The sequence below is a fragment of the Ammodytes marinus genome (assembly GCF_949987685.1).
Source record: "Ammodytes marinus genome assembly, chromosome: 6".
Lineage (NCBI taxonomy): Eukaryota > Metazoa > Chordata > Actinopteri > Uranoscopiformes > Ammodytidae > Ammodytes > Ammodytes marinus.
Genome location: NC_137235.1, coordinates 20,942,923 through 20,954,110, shown reverse-complemented (window position 1 = coordinate 20,954,110; position 11,188 = coordinate 20,942,923). Strand labels below are relative to the sequence as shown.

Genomic DNA, 11,188 nt, shown 5'->3' with positions numbered 1-11,188 from the left:
GGAATTAAGGGTCAGGAGAAAACTAGCCTATTTAGCATGCTACGACAATAACTAAGTACGAGATGAGTTGGCAGGCATTCTCCCCGATATGTGATGTAATAATTTTTTTCTTGATGCCTCATTAGTAGGCTACCAACATTGAGACGGTCAACTTACCAATGTAGCAGCCGCAACCCTGCAGTTCATTTGTCCTATTTGGCAGGAAAAGTTCATCTTAAACGCCAAAAGTCAGGTGTCTAGCCCATGGTCTAGCCCGGTCTAGCCAAGAGCCGTTGAAATGTCCGTCTAGGGACATTTGAGAGTTGTTGCGTAAATCTTTCGTCGCGCGTGCTCAGTGAAAACCACGGATTACGCATGTCTTCCTAAATAGTTTATTCATGCATGAACAATAATCCACTAGCTGCAATGGTGTGAGTGTGTGTGAAAAATACATATATTTATGAGTCATAAATATGACATTGATTTACATTGGGAGAAACAACTTTGCAAACACACATCCCTGGCTATCTCTATTTAAAATCAAAATATAGCCTAGCCTACTTCGTATTCCACACCAAGACATTCAACACATTATCTTCAATACTTCATAACATATTCCAACATTAAACATTGGGTGACACATTACAGATACACATACAACGAAATGAATGCACACACAGGCTATAGCCTACCCAGTCTGGTTTGCTTTAACCTTTGTTGGGTTCGGAAGGGAATGGATAGAAGGCACCAGTAGGCTATATAAATAGGCCAACAAAATGCAAAACAGGTCACGATTTTGAGGTAAGACAGAAATAAATAAATAACTTCTCTTGTCTTTCATGCTGTCACATCAAGGTCAAAGGGACCCAGGAGCTCTATTAATCAAAGGATAATTTAACCTAGTATTTCTTAATATTGCAATAGTGTTTACTCAGTTAAAAAAGCAAATCGGCATATAGGCATCTGACTGGAATAGAGGAGAAAGAAAAAGTTAAAATAGACTGAGATGATTGGAATGAGGTGAAGACAATTCCTATTTACAACGCCTTCATTTTAATTCTAAAATATAAGTATTCAGCTATGTGTTAATATATTACTTTATATTACTGTTTTTATTTTTGAATGGTTTTACATTGTCAAATACATTTTGTTATTTAATCATTGTTGTGCTCTTTCAGTTGTTAGTTTGTAGTTCAGCAATTAATTGTTTTCTTACTTACAAAAAAGCCTATGGTTTACTTTAAATAAGGAATACACACTCACTGGCCACTTTATTAGGTACACCTGTTCAATGGCTTATAAAAACAAAAAGCTAATCAGCCAATCACATGGCAGAAATGTAATGCATTTAGGTATTTAGACGTGGTCAAGACAATGTACTGAAGTCAAACCGAGCATCAGAATGGGGAAGAAAGGGGGTTTAGGTGACTTTGAACATTGATGGTGCACGGCAGGATGGATCCATACTTTCATGTTGTTCAAGCCAAATTCTGAACCTGCCATCTCAATGTCGCAACTGAAATCCAGACTAATCAGACCAGGCATGATTTTTCAATCTTCTGTTGTCCAATATTGGTGATCCTGTGAGAATTGTAGCGTCATTTTCCTGTTTTTAGCTGACAGGAGTGGCACCCGGTGGGGTCTTCTGTTGCTGTAGCCCATCTGCTTCAAGGATGGTCATGTTTTGTGTTCACTGTTCAGAGATGGTATTCTGCATACCCTGGTTGTAACGAGTGGTTATTTGAGTTACTAGTGCCTTTCTATCTGGATATTTTTTTAGACCATTCTCTGTAAACCCTACAGGTGGTTTAGAGTGAAAATCCCAGTAGATCAGCAGTTTCTGAAATAATCATACCTACCCTCCTGGCACCCTCAACATTGCCATGTTCAAAGTCACTTAAAACCCCTTTCTTACCCATTCTGTTGCTCGGTTTCAACCTCAATAAGTTGTCCTGTCCATGTCTACATGCCTAAATGCATTGAGTTGCTGACATGTGATTGGCTGATTAGTTATATGTGTTAACAAGAAAATGAACCGCTGTACCCAATAAAGTGGCCGGTGAGTGTATAACATCATTCATCAAGGGAAATCACCAATGAGTTTGTAGAACTTCAAAAATGTGTTCTTATTTAAAACGTTATCAGTTACATCTAGCCTATATACTATTGTTATAAAATGAATACTACCGGCATTTTTAGGCTGGTTGGAACGAGTAAGCTGAGCTTTTCTCTTTTATTGCTTATCATAAAAATTGTACACATGTATCTGAAATAGAAATATTGATTATTTGCAGTAGCTGACAGTTGCAGCGGAGCCATGCTTTGAAAGTAAAGTAGTATTCTCATCTTATTCCTTTTTAATATACTGTAAATTATCCTCGGGTTGATTGGCATCAGATTAAGATGACTAGGAAAACCGTCATTGAAAAGGGTACGGTGTCGCTCATTGTCAGCATACCGAGTGCCAGTCAGCTGGGTGTGGTCATGCTAGTAGATATCATGTTCTTTGAAGTTACATTAGAGATATGCCCTGTTTAACACAATATTGTGGACTTAGGCCACAGACTATAAAAGTCAGAGCAGCTGAGTACGAGAATACGATTTATTCCATCATCATCTTCCATTTTTATTTCCATGTCTTCTTCATTTCTCTACAGCTTCTCCTTGCACCTTCTCCAGAGATGGTGCACTTGTCTTCTGGCCTCATAGCGAACACAACTGGAGAAGGAGGAGTGGTGTCGGCCCTTCACCTGGTAAACACAGAGCAAAGACAGGCACTGTCACGCTGGGGGCCAGAATGTGGTTCTTTTAAATGTGAAACGAAAATAAAAATGCTTTTTTTCCATGATCTCTTCCTGTATCTAGATAAGTTCAAAAATACTTTGCAAATGGTTAAGTGCTGTCTACATATTCTGGACTTTTCCTAAATAAAGACATTCAGAGGCCCACTTTTACAACTCCAGTAGCTACTGACCCACTATGAAATTAATTTGACAATATGCCACTTTACAGGACGTACAAGAAGCAACAGCTACCGTGACTTAAAATATAATGAATAAAACTAGCCAAGGCATGTACTTATGAAGAAAATGTTTATTATAAAAGGGAGACTTACCCAACAAAGTTCATAAGGTAAATATCATCTGACTGTTATGGTGCTTATGTCATATTCCAGGTCAAATGTTTAAAGGTGCACTATTGGCGCTTTTCCACTGCGTGGTATCAGCTCAACTCGACTCAACTCGCATTTTTGGCGTTTCCTCCACAAAAACATGGTACCTGGAACCTGGTAGAGGCTGTTTTTTTTTGGTATCGCCTTGCTCTAGGTTCCAAGCGAGCTGAGCCGATGCTAAAAGGTGACGTCGACAGACTGCCGGCATCATTCTGTTGTATATACTCTCTAACTCTCAAGGACTTTTTGAGTGTATTTTGTCTCACCGCGTGCAGCCTTCTCTGGCTCTCTTTTATTTGATTTGCTTCACATATCCGGAAAAACGTAATGAAATGTCCTTATATTCGCTAAGCTCACCCAGTTGTGCTGAGAGAAAGAGAGGATGAGAGGAGACATGTATTTGAAAACACGTATCCTGAAACAAGCACAAAACAGTCAACTTTATCATGCCCATGTTTACGTGCATAGTGATGCATGTGACCCATCCCTGCAGCTGACTGAGTGGTAGAGTCACACATCAGGACACCAATCCTCCCTTTTAATGGCCCGTCGCAATATTCTTCTACTTCTTTTAACAAACAGATACAAGGAGGGAATTCCTAAACCTTTTCCATCCGTATTTTTGGCAGTTGGTTCAATTATTAGTACAACGACTGCTCGTAATTTTTGCTTTGCTACTTGGCTCCGGAGTCGTCTTTCTGCCCCTTTGTATGACGACCCCGCCCATGTTCAGGAGGTACTATTTGCATTGGAAAACGACCCGTGCTGCTACCAAAACCAAGTTGAGTTAAGTCGAGTTGAGTCGAGTAAAGCTACATGTGCGGTGGAAAAGCGCCATATGTAACTTTGTGTGTGTTAAAATTGTGCGAGGTATATTCTCATAACTGAATAAACAAAATATTCTGCTTGGAACACCGTCTGAAGTCGTCAGAAAGCTACATTAAAAGTAACTGTCTCACTGTTGTTGTTTACAGAAGCAGGGCCACATGTTTCCTTTACAAACATATAGTCTCACATTTGGTCCAAGGTGTTTTTTTATGATGATAGAATTATCCAATACTAAAAATGACATTTATCGTAAATATGTTTTGAAAACTAACTACAGGCTCTGCAAATGTAAACAAATCCCCCTGCACTGAAACTGCATAGTGCACATTTAAAAGTCAAAGTGGGAGGGCGAGGAGTATTATTGCAGCTGGTGATTAAGTCACATCCAGATATGGGGTTCATAAGTTTAAAAACAAATATATATTAAAGTAGAAAAAAATCTAAGTCAAATAATGATAACAATGAACATCATGAACTTCATTCAACTTTGTTGTTGGTGGTACTTATCTGCTTGCCAGCTCCTTCTTCAGGCAGGATTTAAAAGAGGTGGCGCGCTGATCAGATTTATAGCCCTGAGAGGTTAGTGGATAGATGTAATGGCAGAGAAAAATAAACAAGGAAGAAAATGAAACATTGGGGAGGGGTAGAAGGTAGGGAAGATGTAGGAAAGAAAGAAGACAGAGGATGGGATGGATGAAGATAATGTGAGGGTAGAAATTGAAGTAATGGCAGCTCAGATGAGTGTGGCAGAACGAGAGGAGACAGAGGATGCAAGCAAAGCAAGGGGAGAAGAAAAAGAGAGAACACTGTTAATAAGCCAAGACTGTGAAGCCGACGCAGCATTCAAACAAGTGCAAAAGCTCATTAATATAACAACTTCCATGTTTACTGTTGTTATGTTTGTATATGTATGTTCGTTCGGCACTACTGTCTATCAGGCAAATTGATGACATCTCATGTATATGCTTTGTTTCCTTTGTAAAATGAAGTGGACTGTAGTGTTGCACTACAAGACACCACTAGATGGCAGTATCCCCCATTGGGAACAGCACTGCGAAGTCCTTCATAATGATTTCCAGTTCAGTTCAAGAGTTTTTCATCACTTCAAGTTAGGGTTGCAAAATTTCGGGAATTTCCAAAGTTGAAAACTTTCCTTGGAAATGTATGGGAATTTTGGGAATAAACTGGAATAAACAGGAATTTACTAAATTTAAGCCTTAAAGGCCCTGGCAACCCAAATGCACTTAATCCTTCTAACTATGCTATGTCAGTCCTTTTATTCTAGACAGTAAAAAGCAGTTTTGTCAACTACATTTTAAAATATTTATGAACATTTAATTTCAATCTGATTATTTAAAAAGCTTATTGAGACACCAAACTTGATATCATATATTGCTTTTTACTAGACCAGGTTTACAGAGGCTTAAACAGTGATTTTGAATATAGTTGGGTAAAATATATTTTAGCATAATCTTGACTAAAACAAACAGATTTCATGCAAGTACAGAGCAGCTTACTGCAGAGGTACTGAGGCCACGCCCCCTACATGCACTGTGCACTCCTCCATCACATGGGGGGTGGGGGGGGGGGGGGGGGGGGGGGGAGGCATTTTACTTATTCATTAAAATTGTGAATGGGTTCTTCCTTAAAGTTGTCAAGTTCTCTTTCTTTCACACACAGCTCCTCACCCTGGCTCCCCTGTGAAGCCGGTCCTTCATTATCCCGATGAACTCCTTGTAGGAGAGCTGGTCGTCATGATCCACGTCAAATATCTTGAAGATGGTGTTCACGAGGTGACGTGTCAGCTTCAGCCCAGTGGCCACATACACCGCTCTCGCAAACTCATCTGGTAAAAGAGAGAGTAAAGACGGCTTTGATATTTTTGGAATAAAAAGATATGGGAAAACCCATCATCTGGGTGTTTAGGCATAAACCTGTTGCTCCAGCTGTCATGTCTCTCTTCCTACCTTGTCCAATGGATCGAGCAGCGAAATTGTACATCTGCATGGCGATGGCAAAATCCTCAAGGTTGTTGAGAAACTGGAAGAAGGACCTGAACTCATCAAAGGTGATTCCCTAAAAACGTGTGAGAAAAAGAAGCATGAAACTGACTTGAAGGGAGAAGTACTAATGAAAATGTTGTTCTCTCAATAAAAAGTAGAGGGAACATGAGGTTAAATGAGTGTTTTAGCACAGGCCGCCATCGAAATGTACCGTGACAGACGTGCATACAGCATTCCAGGAGGGACATCCACTCTGTTGTCTGAAATATTTACTAACCAGCATAAAAGAAGCAACCAAAACTCACACTGTCAATCATGAAAGAGTCCGATTAATGACATAGAAGGTCATTAATGACAGGATTGTGGGTTTGTGATATGGAACATTTCAAAGGCAGCCTTCTTGCAGTGTTTCATAACTTTCAAATATCTGCATACAGTTATAATGCTGAAGCCATTCAACCAGTAGCTTCAAACGCTGCATGCTCTTTGCTGCAAGTCAAGATCAAACCTTTGATGGCTAGACTAATAACAAACATTTCACTTTTTTTTTTATCCACAGACTGTGACAAATAAGAAGGTGCAGTCTTTGTAGGTCCACATGAAAAGATGCAGGTTAAAATACACGGATCAATACAAAAAATAATTTGGTAGCCATGTATCCTAACCTTGACATCCCTTGTGGAGAAACAAAGTTTTAACTAAATAGCAGGATAAACAGATTGTTAGTGCAGTTTGTGTATTGTACGAGGCCGAGACAAACCTCCTGCTTCTCCCACAGCATGAAAAGGGAAGAAGGGAGGGACAGAAATAGAGTTGGATTGCATAAGAACTACATGCCAATGTATAGCTAGACAGACAGACAGACAGACAGATAGACATTTACATGTAGCTGGAAATGCAATCAAGTGTGTCTATGTATTTATTAGTGTATCTGTTTGTATATATATATTTGTGTGTTTGTGTGTTTGTGTGTGTGTGTGTGTGTGTGAGTGAAGCTATTGTGCGCTGAAGTGTGGAGAGCCACAACAGCCTCAGGCAGAGAAAGCGGTGGGAAATAACGGACCCTAGATGGCTGGAAGGCAGGAGCAACCATAAAACAGGAAGACCAAATTAAAAAGACAGATAAAGAATTAGGAAAGCTATCTTGTATTATCTAAAGAGAAATTGCCAATCCTGGTTCAAATCCTGGTTGGAGCTGTATTGTCGCATCATTTGGCTATTACCTACCCCATATTATTAGATCAATTTACTGAAGCTGTCATTGCTGAAGAGATAGTCTCGCACAGCCAGACCAAACTACAGCTAGTAGTATGGGCTAGCTATATCGTCTCGAGTATAGGGGTGAAAATTGGGCTGGACAGTTTTTATTTCTTTAATCCAATCACAATCGTCTTGGGCGGCGCTAAGCCCAGGAAGCCGCAACGCGTCTAAAGAGATGACCCCCATTACTGTAGACTGATTTTTACTTTGCCATCCTTATATAATCCATTTAATCCCAAAAAGCAATACATGTGCTTAGTAAGATGAGCAAGGAAACAGTTAATGGACGGATAACACTGTACATGTTACCCTTCCATTAACTGTTTCCTTGTCCATTTCACTTACATTATCCACGCATTAACTAACTAATAATAGCATTAACTAAATGTATGTATCCTTAGTGTAAAGTTTACACTACCGGTACATACATTAAGTCATTGCTATTATTGGTGAGTTGATGCATATATAATGATTAATAAGCATTAACTAACTGTTAATGCTTGGTTATTACTGTCAGTAAATGCTATGTTAAGCATGAACAATGCTTAGTTGACTAGTGCTTAGTTAAGCATTAACTAAGCATTAATTAACAGTTCATTAACGCACCCTTATTGTTAAGTGTTACCAGTGGACGTTTTCATCATCAAAAGGTTCTTTTGACAGCTGTTGTTTCAGTGTCTACTTTTGATGACAGCAACACTTACACAAGACCTGTGACCTCACATATCATTTATACGCAAACATACATTACATTGTACAGATACATCCTCACTGAGAGGGATACATTTTGTGTATCTTCAGTGTTTTACAAAGATGTTTATTTGTCCTGGTTTTCCTCTCCCAGTAGAGAACTGTCTGTGTGTGTGTTTATTAGGTACCTTCTCGTCAGGTATGCACTGGCGGACGTTCTCCAGGTAGGCACTGATGTTCTCCACATTGGTGAAGCGCAGGAGGATTTTGGCAAAGTCTACTTCGGTGATGGTGGTCATTCCTTTGGAGTAGGTCAGGAATTCTATTTCCAACACCTCTGTTTGAAGGTTATCCATAAACCTGAGAAACAGCAAGGAAGGGGTAAAAGAAGAAAGAGATTTCACTGAAAGATTTATCAAAATAAGTTACTATTCTGTGCTTCGGTTAATATTTTGTATAGTGTTTGGTTTGCACATGTTAATATGTCCACTGTACACTTTTTAAGTACCTGTAAAAGTCATCAAATGTAAGCTCTGCCTTCCCTTTCTTCCCAAAGAAATGGACCAGTAGGGTGGTGTCAATCGTCATACTCTCATCTGTTCGCTACGAATCATCCAAGATGGAGGAATAAAAGAGAGGGTTAAATGAGAGGTTGATCATTAAACATCAAGCATTGTAGTTAGAGAAGAGGCAGTGGGAGGGACGAGCCCATCATCATCAACCCAACAGGGCATCAGTGGTGCCAGGCTAGCAGGAAGCCAGGTGAGCATCTGTCAATTCAACGTGTATCAGCTCAGACAGACAATCAGCAGCCAGTGTGACCTCAAGCATACCAGTCTAGGCAGCAATAACGCTGAATTTAAACCTCCTTAATGTGATAGTAATGGGCAGGCACAATACATGGCCACCATGATGGCACAAGTGGGACATTTCACTGCCAAAGCTTACAGTGAGATAAAGTATGGGCTGAATAAATGGAAAGATAAAATGATGAAATGAGTTAAATGGACCAAAAGAGGTTCCTCTTCGTTTTAAAGGTGGAGTCAGCAATTCTGGAGCTTGTTTTCAAATATTTTTATGTCAAAATCAGTGAATAGTGAAGTGAATATATCTTCATGATCCACTAGCTGTCCTCACATTGTGTGTCCTGAAAAAAAATCCAGCCTAGGCTCTGAAAACGATTATGTTAAAAAAGTGGCCCGGACCGACCCACCATAGCTAGCATCAATGCTATTGTTATAGGCTAAGCTTCTGATCGGCTTATACTTCGGCTCAAATGAGTATTGGGCTTCAACACCTATTTAAATATCGACTGGCTTATTGTCACACTTGCTACAGAATACTAACACATGCTACCTGTATTTTCATAGCGATTGGCCTATTGATTTTGAGAACAAGCACTCTCCAGAAACTTTAACTACACCTTTAATTTGAACAGTCAAAATCATCCAAACTGCGTTTTTTATTAAAAACTAAGTAAACGGGTAAAATGAGAGGTATGCAGTTATTTTTTTGTCCATGCCGCCTAGACCAGTACTGAGTGTAGCTGTAGCAGCCTGAAACACAGACCAATAATGGTCGAGTGAAGAAACAAGATGTGCTCCGGTAGCAGCACGCACAAAGACAAAGACAAGATTGAAAACACAGTCATGCAGATATGTAGAAAAGTGTTGACCAGGGAAAGTACAGTCGACAAAGAAAAACAGAAGAAAGAGAGTAGGAGAAAATAAGACTTGAAAGAACAACAAAGTGTCAAAACAGACAGACAGACAAACACAACACTAAGCTGCCACACATACGCAGACACATTAAAGCGACCACATCATGCTTTTATCTGCAGATGCCACATTGACACGCCCGAACAGGACCTCAAATCACAAACAGCAGCACCGAACAAATCCCACATGAGCACAAATGCAGAGAATGTGAGCGATTCCACCTTTTTCCGTCAGCAGTTGAGAATCATAGTGTCATATTTATGGTTTATCTATTTTCCCCTTTTCCTATCTTAACTTTAACTTAATGATACAGGTCATTTGAAACCCATTCAACACGCTTTGGGGTGTTTGTTGTGTTTGACCAAGCTTAAATCTGTTTCTTAGCATTTTCTAAATCCCCTGAAAAAACAAGGTGACTTTAAAGTGTTTATTTCACTGTTTGTCTATGTTTATGCGGGCTAATATATCTATCTCAGAAAAAGGTGACCGTGCTTTTGGGCAGTTCCAGAAAAGACTGTTGGAGAGGATGTCGAACGATCATCTCTTTTTTTCTTTCTCTCTCTGCCATGCCCCACCCAGGCAACCTCCCTGTCCAATCCATGGCCATGCTGAGGAATATGCAAACAGCAGATTGGATGGAATTGGAGGAAAAGCATTTATGCCATTTCCATCATCATCATCATCATCATCATCACCACGATGCCATTCGTGGTTCTACCTCAAGAGTAAAATCCTATAATCCGTTGAGGGACAAGAGGAAAATGTCAAACAATACGACACAGGTTTACAAAAGGAGAAGAAAGATGTTTGCTCAAATTGGCAAACTACACATATTTGACAAATGCTCTAGTTGTTGTTGTGCTGTGACTTCTAATGTGTCATTTTGGCTGATTGAGGAGCATAGATGGAAATAAGCCTTCTGGCTTTTTTGTGTCATCCCTGACTAATTATGCATTTTAATGTATGACACAGAGTGCTGTTGATATTTTATATCAAATGGTCAAATAAAATCAACCAATCAGATAATGATGGAGGGTGATCTTAGCATATTGATTGTGGTGAAAACAAGGCAAGATCTGTTAAGAGTTAAAGTTACAAAGTTACAAAGAAAAGTTGCAAAAAAATTAGGATGATACATTTGTATTGTAATGGTGACACTAATATAAACATTCGCAGCTAATGGAGATGCCAAAACCATTTTTGTTAAGGGTCGCAGTTTTGGCTACCAATTTTGGCTATTCTTTGGTAGAGGCAAATGAAGACTTTATTTTACACACTTCAGTGTTCATCTGTTCCGTCTTACTTATTCGAGGGGCTTTTACATTGAGCCTTTGATTATGCACAAACAGAAAAAAAAATGTATTGCTCTTTTATCTTATAAGTGATGCATAAAGACTGATGTCTTCATGACACATGAGCTGTTCATACATCTAGACCGCATCTGCTCTCCCCTCCTTTCACCATATCCCTCCTTTTCTTTCATAATTTAACTGTTTGCTTTGCCATTTTGTTCCTTCAGTAATAGAAACGCAAAAACA

At 39.4% G+C, this 11,188-nt stretch overlaps 1 protein-coding gene across 3 annotated transcripts in view; it reads right to left on the bottom strand.

Annotated features, from left to right (window-relative positions):
- Positions 1-616: 616 nt before the first annotated feature.
- The window catches only part of LOC307251825 (calcium uptake protein 3, mitochondrial-like), a gene marked incomplete at its 3' end in the record, with an annotated part of 39,363 nt that continues 28,791 nt past the window's right edge, over positions 617-11,188 (bottom strand). For 2 of the 3 annotated variants that reach the window (XM_080029247.1, XM_080029246.1), the window contains 5 exons: positions 8,441-8,535; positions 8,121-8,292; positions 5,947-6,055; positions 5,668-5,825; positions 4,483-4,551 (listed from right to left, as the gene is read on the bottom strand). In XM_080029247.1, the coding sequence (XP_079885373.1) occupies positions 4,483-4,551; positions 5,668-5,825; positions 5,947-6,055; positions 8,121-8,292; positions 8,441-8,535 (603 nt within the window). Of the gene's footprint in view, positions 2,730-4,482; positions 4,552-5,667; positions 5,826-5,946; positions 6,056-8,120; positions 8,293-8,440; positions 8,536-11,188 lie in introns of those variants that run through there. The other variant, XM_080029245.1, reaches the window with a different exon arrangement.